The 15,653-nt window shown below is 52.5% G+C and overlaps 1 protein-coding gene across 2 annotated transcripts; it reads right to left on the bottom strand.

The window, feature by feature from the left end:
- Nucleotides 1–3,380: 3,380 nt before the first annotated feature.
- Nucleotides 3,381–15,325, bottom strand: HPD (4-hydroxyphenylpyruvate dioxygenase). 2 transcript variants are annotated; one of them, XM_047762338.1, is made up of 14 exons: nucleotides 15,247–15,325; nucleotides 15,102–15,128; nucleotides 14,516–14,578; nucleotides 14,047–14,151; nucleotides 12,950–12,992; nucleotides 12,684–12,766; nucleotides 11,389–11,478; nucleotides 9,669–9,772; nucleotides 9,171–9,248; nucleotides 8,051–8,213; nucleotides 7,861–7,932; nucleotides 6,152–6,274; nucleotides 3,747–3,863; nucleotides 3,381–3,672 (listed from the first exon to the last, which is right to left on the bottom strand). In XM_047762338.1, exons 1-14 carry the CDS (start codon nucleotides 15,247–15,249, stop codon nucleotides 3,562–3,564), a joined length of 1,182 nt encoding a protein of 393 aa, XP_047618294.1. In that variant the 5' UTR covers nucleotides 15,250–15,325; the 3' UTR covers nucleotides 3,381–3,561. The 2 variants fall into 2 exon arrangements, with proteins under 2 accessions (XP_047618294.1, XP_047618295.1); XM_047762339.1 differs by lacking the exon at nucleotides 14,047–14,151 and having other exon boundaries at nucleotides 15,247–15,310.
- Between the last annotated feature and the right edge of the window lie 328 nt (nucleotides 15,326–15,653).

Here is a 15,653-nt window from a genome sequence, read left to right as displayed (position 1 = left end):
TTCGATCCCTGGCCTTGCTCAGTGGGTTAAGGATCTGGCATTGCCATGAGCTGTGGTGTGGGTTGCAGATGTGCCTCGTATCTGGTGTTGCTGTGGCTGTGGCTGTGGCCGGTGGCTACAGCTCTGATTAGACCCCTAGCCTGGGAACCTCCATATGCTGCTGGAGCGGCCCCAGAAAAGGCAAAAAGACAAATAAAATAAAATAAAATAAAATGCACATTGACTCTTGATGCAAATGTCCCACTGTCAGGAATTGAGCCTGAGAGCCACAAGCAAGCAACAATAAGTACAAGATGTTCTTTGCACCCTCACTTGTGAGCAAAGAAATGAAGGCAAGGGAGGTGTTAGTGAGTGGTGGGCTCCAGACAGGTGGACACCTCTGGAGTTGGATCTATGGTAACAGAAAAAGAGTTGACAGGCAGCGCCAAGAAAGAGAAGGTAGGGGCACCTGACGGCTGTTGACTCCCTCGTGAATCAATTTTTTTTTTTTTTCGGGCTGCACCCAAGGCATATGGAAGTTCCCAGGCTAGGGGTCCAATTGGAGCTACAGCTGTCAGCCTACACCACAGCCACAGCAACTCAGGATCCGTGCCATGTCTGTGACCTACATACACCACAGTTCACAGCAATGCCGATCCTTAACCCACTGAGTGAGGCCAGGGATCAAACCTGAATCCTCATGGATACTAGTTGGATTCGATTTCCACTACACCACAACAGGAACTCCATTTTTTTTTCTTTTGCTGTGCCTGCACCATGTGGAAGTTCCCAGGCCAGGGATCAAAACTGCGCCACAGCAGTATCTGAGCCACAGCAGTGACAATGCCAGATCCTTAACCCACTAGGCCACCAGGAAACTCCTTTCAACCAATATTCATTGAGCACCTACTATGTGCCAGCTACTCCACTAGGCACCGGGCATAAAGAATGAAGAAAACACACTTCCTGTCCTCGTGGTGATTGTGTCCCTGTGGGTGAGCCAGGCCAACATGAAGAATAAATGCTATGGGAGTTCCCATTGTGGCACAGCAGAAACGAATCTGACTAGCATCCATGAGGATTTGGGTTTGATCCTTGGCCTTACTCAGTGGGTCAGGGATCTGGCACTGCCATGAGCCGTGGTGTCGGTTGCAGAGGTAGCTCAGACCTGGCATTGCTGTGACTGTGGCATAGGCCAGCAGCTGCAGCTCCAATTCAGCCCCCAGCCTGGGAACTTCCATATGCCATGGGTGCAGCTCTAAAAAAGCAAAAAAAAAAAAAAAAGAAAAGAAAAAGAAAAAGGAATAAATGCTATGTTAAGGAGAAAAATAGCCAGGAGAAGGGGTTATCAGTGGGAGGGAAGTGAAATTTTAAATAAGATAGATAGGGCATTCCCGTCATGGCGCAGTGATTAACGAATCCGACTAGGAACCATGAGGTTGCGGGTTTGATCCCTGCCCTTGCTCAGTGGGTTGAGGATCTGGCATTGCCGTGAGCTGTGGTGTAGGTTGCAGACGCAGCTCGGATCCCTCGTTGCTATGGCCCTGGCATAGGCCACAGCTCCAATTCGACCCCTAGCCTGGGATCCTCCATATGCCGCGGGAGCGGCCCAGGAAATAGCAAAAAGACAAAAAATAAATAAATTAAATAAATAAATAAATAAATAAGATGGATAGGGAAGCCCACTTAACTGACATGTGAACATGTCAAGGAGGATGAGAGAGTCAGCCCCGTGGAGACCTGGGGGAAGGCAGAAGGTCAATGAGTGCAAAATCCTGTGGCAGAAGCCTGTCTGGTGTATTTTGAGGACCTCCAAGGATGCCTGTGGGGCTGCAGCTGAGTGACCAGAGTGGGGAGTGAAGGCAATGAGGCCTGAGAGGTACTTGGTGAGGGAATGGGGGAGGCGGATGCTGCAGGCCCTTGCAGGGTAGCACAGGGAGAGCCCAGGGCACCCAGTCCACGACTCACACAAAAAAAACACACATCCAGGAGTTCCCACTGTGGTGCAATGGGATCAGCAGCGTCTTTGGAGCCCTGGGACACAGGTTTGATTCCCAGCCTGGCACAGTGGGTTAAGGATCTGGCAGTGCTGCTGCTACAACTTAGGTTACAACTGTAGCTCAGATCTGATCCCTGGCCCCAGAATGCCATATGCCACCCGCCAGTTGGCCAAAAAACAAAAACAAAACCTTGCCAATTTCTCCATTATACCAATTCTGATTTTTTTTCTTACACTGAACTCCACATGCTCCTAGTTTTATATATACATATATACATACATACAATTTTTTTTTTCATTATAGGTGGTTGCTCCTAGTCTGAGTTGACTGCTCCTCAGGGAGGGCTGACAAGCTTAAGCAGCAGAAGGAAAGAGATCCTATTTGCCCCACCTCTTCTCTTTTTCTCTTTTCTTTTTGGCCACCCCTGGCATATAGAGCCAGTGATCAGATCCCAGCTGCGACTGTGGCAATTTCGGATTCTTAATCCACTGTCTGGGGCTGAGGATCAAACCTGTGTCCTATTGCATAGAGGTGCCACCGATCCCATTGTGCCGCAGGGGTAACCCCTCTTTGATTTTGAAGAAAATTTTCCTTCCAAGTGTTTTAGGACAGGTAGCTCCTTTCCCAACTGTCGTTCTTTTGCAAGGGCAATTCGCTCTTGAGTATGAACTAGCCTCTTTCCAAATGGAGTCTGAACCCAGTGCACAGCTGGCGGCAGTGGAGCTGATGCGGGGCGGTGCAGTGTCTGCCATGCTGAGTGAGGGTAGAGGACAGAAACTGAGGGGCTCAGACTCCTACCAGCTCTCAGACCAAGTACCACATTCAGGGGTTGCTGAGCAAGGAAGATGCCCCAAAGTTCCTAGGCTAACACCTTTCCCTCTACTATGGCTTGAAATTTGGGCCGAGGGCAGCGATGGTGGGGACAGCTCATCCTTAGAGATCCTGGCAACATCAGATAGAATGCTGCCAAACTCTGTCCCATCTTAGGGCCTTTACCCTTGCTGTACCCTCTTCCAGGGATGCTCTTTCCCCAGACTTGCCGGGGCTGGCTTCCGAATGTCACCTCTCAGAAGGGCCTTCCCTCCCTGGAAATTAGTCTTCCTTCTCACCTTCACCTCAACAAGAGCTCATTACCTGCTTTATTTTCTCTTAATAGCATTTACCACTCTATAAAACGATATTGTCTATCTTTCCCTCTAGAATGTCAGCCCTCTGCACTCCTTGGTGCCAGCACTGTCCCAGACCCGCGCGGTCCTACTTGGCACAGGGCTTGCACTCTGCGCCTACTCTGTCCCGGAGCCTCTGAACCCCTAACACGGACGCCTCATACAGCGTTGCGGCCCTGAGCTCCCCCTGGCGGCAAAGGACGTCACTGCTCCAGCACAAACCCTTGGACACCGCTTTGGACCCGGGTCAGCTTTATTCCGAAGGGTGGGAAAGGGAGCGGCCCAACTGAGGGGGAGGGGTAGGAGGTGGGCGGAGTCTTGGGGGTGGGGAGTGGGCGTGCTCCAGGGCGAGGGGGCGTGGCCCCATACGCCGCAGGTGGGAGGGGCTTCGGTGGGTCAGGCGGGATCAGCCGGGCCTACAGGCGGAACGCGACCCCGTTGGGGTCTGTGTCCGTGAGGTTACCCCGAAGTTCTTGCTCCTCCTCGAAGGCCTTGAATAGTGAGTTGAAGTTGCCGGCTCCAAAACCCTGGAGCGGGAGAAAGGAGGTGAGTTGCAGGCACAAAAAGCCAACCACTGGGGACAGGCGGTCCTTTGTGGTACCTGGTGGTTGTTGCGCTGAATGACTTCCAGGAAGACTGTCGGTCGGTCCTGCATGGGCTTGGTGAAAATCTGCAGGAGGTATCCTTTCTCGTCGTAGTCCACCAGGATTTTCAGCTCCTAGGTGGGAGACAGGGACTGGGTAAGGGGGAGGCTGGCTGGTCTCTTTATCCTGGAACAGTGAGATCCTTAGAAAGGCCCGTGGGGGCTCCTAAACCCCCAAAGCCAAGAAAAGTCCCTTTCCTCTAGCAGTTCCAGAGACCTCCAAATAGATCTATCCCCGGACTGTCCTGTTACTACCCCTTTGCCACAGCCCCTGTGAAGCTACCCAAGGCTGACCTGAGCAGCCTGGGTAGCTTCCACTCACTCTCCCTGCTTCTGTGTTTGCCTCCTTTCAATAATCCATCTTCCCCCCAGAGAGGGACCTTTCAAAAATCACATCATCTCACTCCCCTGTTTAAAAGCCTCCAATGGAATCTAGAACCCTCATATGTGGCTGGTGGGAATGTAAAATGGTGGAGCTGCTGTGGAAAACAGGCTGATGGTTCCTCAAAAGGTTAAATGTAGAGTTACAATATGATCCAGCAATTCCAGTCAATTCCATTCCTAGGTATCTACCCAAGGGAATTAAAATGTATGTCCACACAAAAACTTGTACCAGAATGATCATAGCAACATTATTCATAACAGCCAAAAAGTAGAAACAAACCAAATGTCCATCAACTGATGAATGGGTAAACAAAATATGGTCTCTCCATCCATTCAATGGAATATTATTCAGCTATAAAAAGGAACAAGGTGAGAGTTCCCATTGTGCCTCAGCAGTAATGTACCTGACTCATATCCATGAGGATTCAGGTTTGGTCCCTGGCTTCGATCAGTGGGTTAAGGAACCTACAGTGGTGTAGGTGGCAGATGTGGCTCGGATCCTGTGTTGCTGTGGCTGTGGTGTAGGCTGGTAGCTGCAGCTCTGATGTGACCCCTAGCCTGGGAACTTCCATATGCCGCTGGTGTGGCCCTGGAAAGACAAAAGACCAAAAAAAAAAAAAAAAAAGACGAAGAAAGTACTGACATGTGCTACAACATGGTTGAGCCTTGAAGACAGTTATGCTAAGGGAAAGATGCCACTCATGAAAGATTACATATTGTATGATTCTATTTATATGACATGTTCAGAAAAAAGCAGCTCTGTAGAAACAGAAGATGAGTGGTTGTGTAGAGCTGGGGGCTAGGAGGTAGAAAAGAGGGTGATTGAGAGGTGATAGTTAAGAGGTGTGAGGTTTCTTTTAGAGTGATGAAAATGTTCTAAAAATTGATTTTGATGATAGTTGCGTAATATAATGAATAGTCCAAAACCACTGAATTGAGTATTTTAAAAAGTGACATATGTGACACATATCAATAAAACTGCTAAAACCAAAACCAAGGAAGTTCCCTTGTAGTGCAGCTGGTTGAGGATCTGGTGTTGCTACTGTTGTGGCACAGGCCACAACTGAGGCATGGGTTCAATCCCCTGGCCAGGGGACTTCTGCATGCCATAGGCACAGCAAAAAACAAAGCCAAACAAAACCAAAAAAACCTTCCAATAGTTTCTGGCCATAGAAGAACAAAATCAGAACTCCTAAATAGCCCACCAGAGGAATCCACTCCAGCCTCTACCTCTATGACCTGAGCCACTCCTCAAATGATTCCTTTTATCCACTCTGGCCTTCTTTCTGTTTCTCAGATACTCAAAGCTTGCTCCTGCTTCAAGACATTTGCATTTTCCTTTTTTTTTTTTGCCTTTTCTGGGGCCACTCCAGCGGCATATGGAGGTTCCCAGGCTAGGGGTCTAATTGGAGCTGTAGCTGCCGGCCTACGCCTGAGCCATAGCAACGCAGGATCCGAGCCATGTCTGCGGCCTACACCACAGCTCACGGAAACGCTGGATCGTTAACCCACTGAGCAAGGGCAGGGATTGAACCTGCAACCTCATGGTTCCTAGTTGGATTCGTTGACCACTGCACCATGACAGGAACTCCTCGTTTGCATTTTCTGTTCCCCCTGCCTGGACTGCTCTTTCCCTAGCCCTTCACACAGCCAGCCCCCTCTCATTATCCAGATTTCACCGAAATGGCACCCCCTCAGAGAAGCCTTCCCTGACTGCCTCCTGTGTGGTAGCCCCTCTCTGTCATTGCCTCTTTTAAGTTTCTGTATAGCACCAGCTCTCTCTCTCTCTCTGATGGTGTTTGTGTTACTTGTTTGTCATCTGTCTCCTCACTAGAATGCAGGTCCCATGATGGCTAGGACCCAGTCTGCTCTCCCCACTGTGTCCTAGTGCCTGATGTGAGGTGTAGACATTTGCGAGGCAAGATATAACCCAGGGCTCCCTCTCCTTGGCCGACCAAGGGTGCTGCCCTGGGCCTCACCTCCAGGACATCGATGCTCTCCTTTACCCGGATCTTGGCCGACTTGAGCTTCTCCTGAAGTTGTTTGTAGTAGGTGAATGGAACAGCCAAGAACTCCACACCTCTCTCTCTCAAGCTGCGAATCTGTCTCAGAGCAGGGTCATGGTCAGCTTCCTTCTCTCTCCAGGCTCAACACCCCCAGTCAGGTGGAAATGCTGGGCCAGGAGAAGGCAGGGTCCCTATCACAGCCCCCCTCCCGCAACTGCCAGGATGTGCTGTGACCTCATCACCTTCCTCCTTTGGGCCTTGTGGGTCCCCTTAGAAGAGCAACAATTGCTAACGTTTGTGGAATCTTACTATGTGCCTGTCTCATGTGCTTTCTATGTACTGCCTCATTGTCCATGCAGTAATCTTTTGAGACATTTGGATGATGATTCTCCCCATTTCATAGCTGGGAAAACTGAGGCATTGAGGGATTGTATTTTTTTTTTTTTTTTTGCTTTTTAGTGCGGCACCTGAGCTGTTGCTGTTGGCCTATGCCACAGCCACAGCAATGCCAGATCCGAGCCGCGTCTGCAACCTACACCACAGCTCATGGCAACGCCGGATCCTTAACGCACTGAGTGAGGCCAGGGATTGAACCTGCAATCTCATGGTTCCTAGTCGGATTCGTTTCTGCTGTGCCACGACAGGAACTCCTTGTCTATTCTCAATACAGTAGCAAGAGGGATTTTTTAAAGATACAAGTTACACTATTATCACTCCTCTGCTTACCCCACGGTGGTGTCTCAGTCAAATTCAAAGTCCTCACCATCTGTCCCCACTCCTTCCTTCTGACCTTGTCTCCTGCCCCCTCTCCCTCTTTCATTCTCTTCCGGCCATTCCTTTACCCTTCCTCTGCCCTGGCTGTCCCTTCTGCCTGGTCGGGGGGTAGGGGTAGGGGGCAGATTTTCCAGCTTCCTCTCCTCCCTCTGCATGGGGTGTCTCCTTCTCAGCCAGGCCTTTGGTGACTGCCCACTTTAAATACACAAAGTCTTTCACTCTCACTGGCCCATGGCCCTGCTCTATTTTCCTCAAGAATACTCGCTGCCATCTAACATAGGTATTTTACTAATTTTATTTTCTGCCCACGTAAGGGCAGGAACTCTTGTCGTGTTGGCTAATGTATCTCAAGTACCTAAAACAGTGCCTGGTGCATAGTAGGTGCTCAGAAATGTCTGTTGAGTGAATGAATGAATGAAGTTGCCACGGTCATGCAGTGAATTCTTGGTTGGGCCAAGACTGAACAGGACCACCCAGGCTCTTATCTGCTCTGAAACATGGCCACGTCAAGGACTCAGACTCCTCAAGGGCTGGAGCCATAGACTCAGAACATTTAGTTTGGCTGAAAAGAACTATTGGATCTTGTAGCTTCATATCCTCAATTTCAAGGTGCGGCAACTGAAGCCCAGAGAGGGGATCAAATCCCCCAGAGACACATAGCAAAGTCACCGGCAGAACCGGGTCTAGAACCCAGGCTTCCTGCCACTGCCAGAGAGACTGAACTTTCTGGGGTGGGAATATGCCTGCACATGTGTGACAGGAGCCATTAAGCCTGTTGGCCAGCTGGGCCAGTAAAGGGGACCCAGGACCGCCACTTGCCACTCCCACCCCTGGCCCATGACCCCATTTTGTAGTTTGGCTCCGGCGCTAAATGGGAGGTGAATTAGGCCCAGGAACAGGCTTCTTACCGCTGTGATGATGTCTTCCGTCTTGAGAGCAATGTGCTGGACCCCAGCGCCCCCGTTATAGTCCACATATTCCTGCGGGAGGGAAGCAAGGAAACCATCTTTGCCCCACCCCTTCCACGGCGAGAGGCCTCCAGCCTCTCCCCTGCTGCCTTCCTCCCACCAGGGCCGCTGGAGCCCAGGGCAGGCCCACCTGGATCTGGGACTTCTTCTTGCCTGGCGCTGGCTCATTAATGGGCATCTTGATGGACTCCTCGTAATTGGCCATCACAACGGACCTCAGAGCACTGTACTCCGTGTGTATCTGAGTGTCATCCACAGACCAGAACCGGTGGAACTGAAGGTTCCTCATGTACCTGCAGGTGTGGTCAGAAGTGTGGGCTGGCCTGAGAGCTGGCTCTGTGGGCAGGGGCTCCCTGCCCCTACTCCACCTTCCAGAATTTTCCTCTGAGCAGGTTGCAAAGGAGTTCCTGCTATTGCACAAGGGGATCATCGGCATCTTGGGAGCGCTAGGATGCAGGTTTGCCTGCACAGTGGGTTAAGGATCCAGTGTCACACCTTCAGCTTAGGTTGTGACTGTGGTTCGGATCTTATCCCTGGCCCTGGAACTCCATATGCCGAGGGGTGGCCAAAAATGAAAGAAAAAAGAAAAAAAAAAGAAGCAGGCTCCAAAAAGGAACTGCCTTTCACAGTACATGCATCATAGATTGGTGCTTTTTTTTTTTTTTAGGGCTACACCCACAGTGTATGGAAGTTCCCAGGCCAGGGGTTGAATCAGAGCTGCAGTTGCCAACCTACACCACAGCCACAACAACACAGGATCCGAGCCACGTCTGCAACCTACACCACAGCTCACGGCAATGCCAGATCCTTAACCCACTGAGCGAGGCCAGGGATCAAACCTGCGTCCCCCTGGGTACTGCTGAGCCACAAAGGGAACTCCTTTAGATTTGTACTTTTACTATGAGAGTTTTCTTTTGAGTAACAAGATGTCTATATATGTGGCAATGCACCAACAGAGGGAGGTGCTTTCAAGAAGGGACACCTGCTTCTAATTTGCACAGGGGTGCTCTTTGGGTGGTGACAGCCTTCCTCCAGGCCTTCCTGGACCGTGCCACTCCCTGTGCCGATTCCCCCAGGTTCCTCAAAAGGAAGACCCGTGGGTCACTTCGGGCCTTAAATCCTGTGGTCTCCATGGTGCAAATGAATCTGTGACCTCAGGCTAACCTCCCCCCACCTTGTGCTCTCGTTCCCACCGAGACTGGGGAGTGGGCTTGTCACCTGTGTGGGAGGGCTGTGGACCAGAAACTCACCATTGAGAGGCAGACTCCATCTCCTGATCAGGCTGGTTCCCCACAATGTGATCAATTATCTTGAGACCACATTTGGGCCTGGGAGAGGGAAACAGTGTGGGGTTGAGGGGAAGGCTACTCCCTCCACCGCCTCTCCCCCGCTCCCCATAACAGTGACTGCTTGCTCTTCCACAGCCCTTGCTATGGGCACCTTGTCTGCAACAACTCACTTAACTGTTACTGGCCCATTTGACAGATGAAGAAACTGAGGCTCAGAAAAATATAGTAACTTGCCCAGGTTAAATAACGAGGAAGTGGCAGAGCTGGGCTTTGAACCAAAGCAGCTGGGTTCCAGAGCCCATACTCTTCGCCTTTATGCTTTCTCCACCGGCCATCCTTGGGTACCCTCAAGGGCTCCCCAGCAGGTTCCCAGACACTCTGCTCTCTCAGAGCAGCCCAGGCTGCATGGAGGACAGGGCGTTGCTTGCCACCCTACCCCTGCTGTAAGGGGGCACTCACAGCTTGGAAAGTAGAGGGTCTGTGAAGGTTGGGGCCTCGAATCCAGGCAGAAAGCAGCCAGTGTAGTTCATCTTCTCCACCAGCGTGTGTGTGGTGTCCCCGAACTGTGGGCGGCAAACAGCATGAGCTCCCAGCCCCACTGAGGCCAGGCCACAGTCCATGGCGCCAGCACAGCCCTGGGTTCCAACCTAGACCTGGCCTAGCTCCTCATGTGATCTTGGGCAAGTCCCTCCCCTGTGTCAGAATGAATTGCAGTTTGTCATTTGGGAATTTCTTTGATGGTCTCTCTACCCCATAGGGCCAAGAAGCTTTGTAGGGATGGGGATGCTGTTTTGCTCACTGTGGCGGCCTGGCACACAGTAGGTGCTCAACGGAAATGTGTTGACTGGATGAAGAGTGACGAGGGCATTGGCTCTAATTATATGGAAGGACCCTTTTTTTTTTGCTTTTGCTTTTTCAGCTTCACCAGCGGGATATGAAAATTCCCAGGCCAGAGATGGAATCTGAGCTACATTTGCAAACTATACCACAGCTGTGGCAATGCCAGATCCTTAACCTTTTGCACCAGGCTGGGGATTGAACCAGCAATGCCACAGAGACAAGCTGGATCATTAACCCCCGTGCTATAGTGGGAACTCCTGGAAAAGTTCTTTCAATTACTTTAACAATCTTTTCTTTTCTGTTTTTTGTCTTTTTGCCATTTTCTTGGGCTGCCCCCGTGGCATAGGAGGTTCCCAGGCTAGGGGTCGAATCAGAGCTGTAGCCGCTGGCCTACACCAGAGCCACAGCAATGCAGGATCCGAGCTGCGTCTGCGACCTACACCACAGCTCACGGCAACACCGGATTCCTAACCCACTGAGCAAGGCCAGGAATCAAACTCGTGCCACAGCTGTAGGCAGAGCCACATCAGTGACAATGCCAGATCCTTAGCCCACTGAGCCACAAGGGAACTCCAGACTTGGTCATCTTTGCTAAGTGTCTCTGATATGCCAGGAGTTGTTCCAAGTGCTGTACATGAATGGTCTCATTTAATCCTTAAAATAACTGTGGGAGGGGAGTTTCCATCGTGGCGCAGTGGTTAATGAATCAGACTAGGAACCATGAGGTTGCGGGTTCGATCCCTGGCTTTCCTCAGTGGGTTAAGGATCCGGCGTTGCCGTGAGCTGTGGTGTAGATCGCAGACGCGGCTCGGATCCCGCGTTGCTGTGGCTCTGGCATAGGCCGGCAGCTACAGCTCCGATTCGACCTCTAGCCTGGGAACCTCCACATGCCGCAGGAGCAGCCCAAGAAAATGACAAAAAGACAAAAAAACCCCCACAAAAATGTGGGAGGGGTTATAGCTGAAGAAACAGGCCCAGAATGGTTAGGTAACATGGGGCAGGGCACACAGGTGGACCACACAAGTGGTCTTTGCTTATTTAAACAGGCACAGAGAGGTGAAGTGAGTTGCCCAAAGTCACACAGCTGGAGTGGGGTGGGGCTTCCCTCCCATCTCCTTCCTTCAGAGCCCCTGCCCACAGCTTGCATCCCTTGCTGGGGAGGAAGGGAAGCCCTGAGCGTGATGGTAGCCCTCATCAGCCTCTGCACACCAGCCAGGCACCCAAGAGGTCTGGCTCAAGGAAGGCTGTCTGTGCTTTGAGGCACAAGGGTGGAATGGGGGTCCTGGCATCTGGGCGGGTGCTGACAGCAGGAGGGAAGGGGGCCCTGAAGTTAACTCACCGTCTGCAGCACAGCAAACTTCACCTTCCCAAACTTGTCTTGCTCTATCCAGGGCTCCCGTACGATTATGGCGCCCCGTTCCCGGGCTTTCTACAGAGGCAGTGGGGGTGTGGGTAAGCAATGGACCCTTTGCCTCCCCACTGCTGAATCACCTCTATGTGGTCCTGCCACAGCCTCTTCCAGCTTTTCCAGCCCCAGGCAGGAACCCTAGCCAACTTTAGCTGTTGCCCTTGACGCCCATGCCTCATGCCCATTTGGCAGGTAGAGAAGCTGAGGTCTGGGGCCAGAGACTAACCAGGTGGGGTGAGGGTCTTTCTTGCCTATCCCTGTGCTAACTCACTCTGTGGCTCTTCTCCCTTTCCAGTCCTCAGTTTCTCCATCTGTAAAAGGGTGCTTGGATAAGACAAGTACAAGCTGGCTTTACTGAGCACCTACTATATGTTATACCCTCTTGCCAAGTGCCTCATATATGATTCAAACCTTGTTACTGCATGTCTATGCTCATCACCTATCAAGCACTGTTGCAGATATTAACGTCTCAGTCCTCACAGCAATGTTACATGAAAGGCATTTTTTTTTTGGTCTTTTTGCCTTTTCTAGGGCCACTTCCTGCGACATATGGAGGTTCCCAGGCTAGAGGTCTAATTGGAGCTGTAGCTGCCGGCCTACACCACAGCCACAGCAACACAGGATCCGAGCCGCATCTGCGACCTACACCACAGCTCATGGCAATGCCGGATCCTTAACCCACTGAGCAAGGCCAGGGATCGAACCCTCAACCTCTTGGTTCCTAGTTGTATTTGTTAACCACCGCACCATGACGGGAACTCCAAAAGGCATTGTTGTTGTCTCTTTTTTATACATGAGGAAATTGAGGCACAGAGAAGTTAGGTCACCTGCCCGAAGTCACCACAGCTAATAAGATTCAGGCCTAGAAGTCTGCCTCTGGAATCTACACTCTGAACCTCTAAACTGCCTCTTGAATACTCTGTCTGGTACACAGTCATGCTCAAGAAATGGTAATGATGATCGTGTTTCCTCTTTGTAACAACTCAGGGAGATAGGTGGTTATCCCCATTTTACGGATGTGGAAACTGAGGCTCAGAGAGAAAAGGCCTGGCAACTAAGGGGCAGAGTGTCACTGGAACTCAGGTGGGGTCACACCAACATTTGGGTGCATTACTCCTACATGGCAGGGTCCTCTGGCCCGGACGGATGGGGGTCCCTATGGCAGACAGGGAGGGCAGGCCGAGCCTTATTGCTTTGTCTCTGCACCAGCCCAGGTGTGGTCTTACCTGCACTATGTAGTCACAGTCTTCCACCTCGAACGCAATGTCCTTCACTCCGTCGCCGTGTTTCACCAGGTGATCGCCCATCTCTGTGGCCAGCAGTGGAGGCGGGTGGCTCTGGCGTCACAGCCCCTCACCTGTACCCTCAGCCTCCTGGGCTCCATCTCCTCTTGGGCTGAGACCCCCCTCCCGGAACGCTGACCCCCTTCCCCTGTGTCCCTGACTCCATCCACAATACCATGTCTCCACCCTGCCCTCCAGGGCCCCCTCACCTTTGTTCCAGGGGTTGAGGGCAGAGGAGAAGACAAACACAATCTAAGATGCAGAGGAGAAGGAAGACATTGCTGGTGGCCCAGGCAAGCGTGTGGAGGTGAACCCCAGCCCCTCCTCACTGCCTACAGTGAAGGGACCCCGGTGGGGCGTTAGGACCAGATCCCCCCCTCCCAGCCAGGCAGGACTCTTGATCCTGGGTTCCTGGCCCTTCTCTGCCTCAGCTTCCCGCCTGGTCCTGAGGCATGGGTGCTGCTTCCAGGTCAGACCCCCCCTGGGGTCCTGGGATGAGCTGTTGGTCAGGCCTCCCCATCAGGGAGAGCTCCAGGGATCCATGGACCAGACACTGCTCAGACTTCCAGCTATTTTTTTTTTAATTTTTATTTTTTTGTCTTTTTGCTATTTCTTGGGCCGCTCCCTCGGCATATGGAGGTTCCCAGGCCAGGGGTTGAATCGGAGCTGTAGCCACCAGCCTACGCCAGAGCCACAGCAACGCGGGATCCGAGCCGCGTCTGCAACCTACACCACAGCTCATGGCAACGCCAGATCCTTAACCCACTGAGCAAGGGCAGGGACCGAACCCGCAACCTCATGGTTCCTAGTTGGATTCGTTAACCACTGCGCCACGACGGGAACTCCCCAGCTATTTTTTTTCCTTTGGCCATGCCAGTGGCATATGGAAGTTCCCAGGCCAGGGATCAAACCCATACTACTGCTGTGACCTGAGCCGCTGCAGGGACATGCCAGATCCTTAACCCACTGAGCCACCAGAAAACTCTGAGACTTCCAGCTTTAATGTCTGAGGCCTTTGCCAACTTTTTCCCAACATCTGTGCGGCCAGTGTTGGGCCAGGCAGAGAAGGAGACCAAACTAAGAAGGTCTCTGCTGCATGTCTGTACAAGGTGCTGGCAGAGGGCTGGTTGGGGGCAGAACTCAGTGCACACCTCCCCAGCCACACCAGGCCGCTTGGAAGAGGATAGCACTGCCTGGAGGAAGGGCCTCATGGTCTACTGCACCCAGAGGTGCCAGAGCCATCAGCGAGCTCAGAGAACAGCAGGGGCCCCCTGAGTGAGCAGGGGTTCCTGGGGTGGGGACTCACCTTATCTTGCTTGACCACGTGGCTGACCACCTCCCGGGACCCCGTCTCCAGGCCCTTGTAGGCTAGGGGTTCGAAGCCTATCTTGCTGCAGTAGTACGATGCAGCCTGGATCACAGAGCCACAGCTGGGCCGTGAGGGTCAGGGGCTGTAGTGGAGGGGGCCCCCCAGCTGAGAGCCCCCAGTCCCCTCAGCCTGTCCCCCCCTGTTGCCCCAGGCGCAGAGTCCCTTTTGGGAAGAAAGGTTGCTCCCCGTCCCATTCTGAGCTCAGGCGAGTTTCCCGCTGGGGTCCACAGCCTCAATTGTGTAATTTAGGATCCAAAGGGTGACTGCCTATCCGGGACAGTCCCCGCACCTGCCCTGATCCACCCCTCGCAGGGGCCAATCACAGACCTGGCTAGAGGCCTGCCCTTGTCCACGAGGCCTTCTCCCCTACCCTCTGCCCCCTCCTGGCACCTCACCCGGCTTCTACCTGTTTGGCATTGCCAACCCAGAAGGTCACGGAGTGGAAGTGGAGGAATCGGCCTCTCTCGGGCTGCAGAAGGAGAGGAGGGGTGAGGCTGAGTCCCTGGAGGTGCTTCTAGAAAAGTGCAGGTGGAGAGGGGGTCCCCAGCCACCCCCCCTTGTTCCAACCTCAGCCCCAGAACTGAGAAACCAACCCACTGCACCCCCTGCCGTGAAGCCTTGCCAGGTCTCAAAAGAGGTTTCTCAGGTAGAAATTGAGCTTCTGTGGGCTCCTGATTGGTCAGCCCCCTCAGGAGGCCTGTCCAGGTTTTCGAGGGGGAAACAATCTTATGCTATAGCAACACAGATTTAAGTTAGAGTTTAGAAAGAACTTCCAGACAGGATTAAGAGATTGGCAGGACTCGAAGGAGTAAAAGTGTTTCTTAGAAGGGCAAGGCTGAGTCCAGCTTAGTCTAGACGTGGCACAGGGAGCCGGAGATGAACTTGAGTCTGCATCCTGGATATCACCAACCCTCTGTAGCTCTTTCTCTTCTGCTCTTTTCTGATACTTGGGTTTCCTGGGACCCTGAACCCACATTTCCCCTCTCGTTTACCTTCTCTCCTTTGTCGCTGTAAGTCGTCTAAGAAGAAAGAAAAGGACAGTATGACATGGAAGCTTGGACCCAAGGTGCTTCTGGAAATCTCACTGCCGATCTGTGCCACCAGGGGAGGTTGCCATAGCCCCAGGCAGGCGCTTACCATGACTGCTCTTGGTCACACTTCCTGCTGATGAGGCTGGGACTAGACGCCAAGAGCAGAGTGCTGGTCAGAAATATTTAACACCAAGCAGGTCCCGCCCCTGTCCTCCTGGGCTGCCTGGGGGTGGGGGCTGACCTGGGAGCTCCTGCGTCTGGAGGCCTCTGATCCAGCTGTGGCCTTATTGGACAGGGTGGAGCTGTCAGGCCCAGAGAAGGGGAATGACTTACCCAAGGCCACTAGCCAGTGGGGGGACAGAGCCAGGGGCCAGAAGCCAAGGGCATATTCTCTCTAAGACCTGGGGCTTGTCCCGCCGATCTCTGCCCTCCAGAATCTAAAGCTTAGAAGGCCAAGGCCAGCTTTGTGTGCAGGGGTGGCTCCAGAATTCATATTTGGGGAGAATTGAAAGA

Source organism: Phacochoerus africanus, chromosome 15, assembly GCF_016906955.1.
Source record: "Phacochoerus africanus isolate WHEZ1 chromosome 15, ROS_Pafr_v1, whole genome shotgun sequence".
Lineage (NCBI taxonomy): Eukaryota > Metazoa > Chordata > Mammalia > Artiodactyla > Suidae > Phacochoerus > Phacochoerus africanus.
Note: the sequence above shows the minus strand (reverse complement) of the source record. Positions and strands in the feature narration are given on the sequence as shown.

What these genes read in the sequence shown, in the direction of transcription:
- HPD (XM_047762338.1), bottom strand. An exon ending in GACCCTCTACTTTCCAAGCT is followed by an intron (nt 9,249 to 9,668) that starts GTGAGTGCCCCC and finishes TCCCTCTCCCAG; the next exon opens with GCCCAAATGTGGTCTCAAGA. An exon ending in AGAAGAAGTCCCAGATCCAG is followed by an intron (nt 7,933 to 8,050) that starts GTGGGCCTGCCC and finishes TCCCTCCCGCAG; the next exon opens with GAATATGTGGACTATAACGG.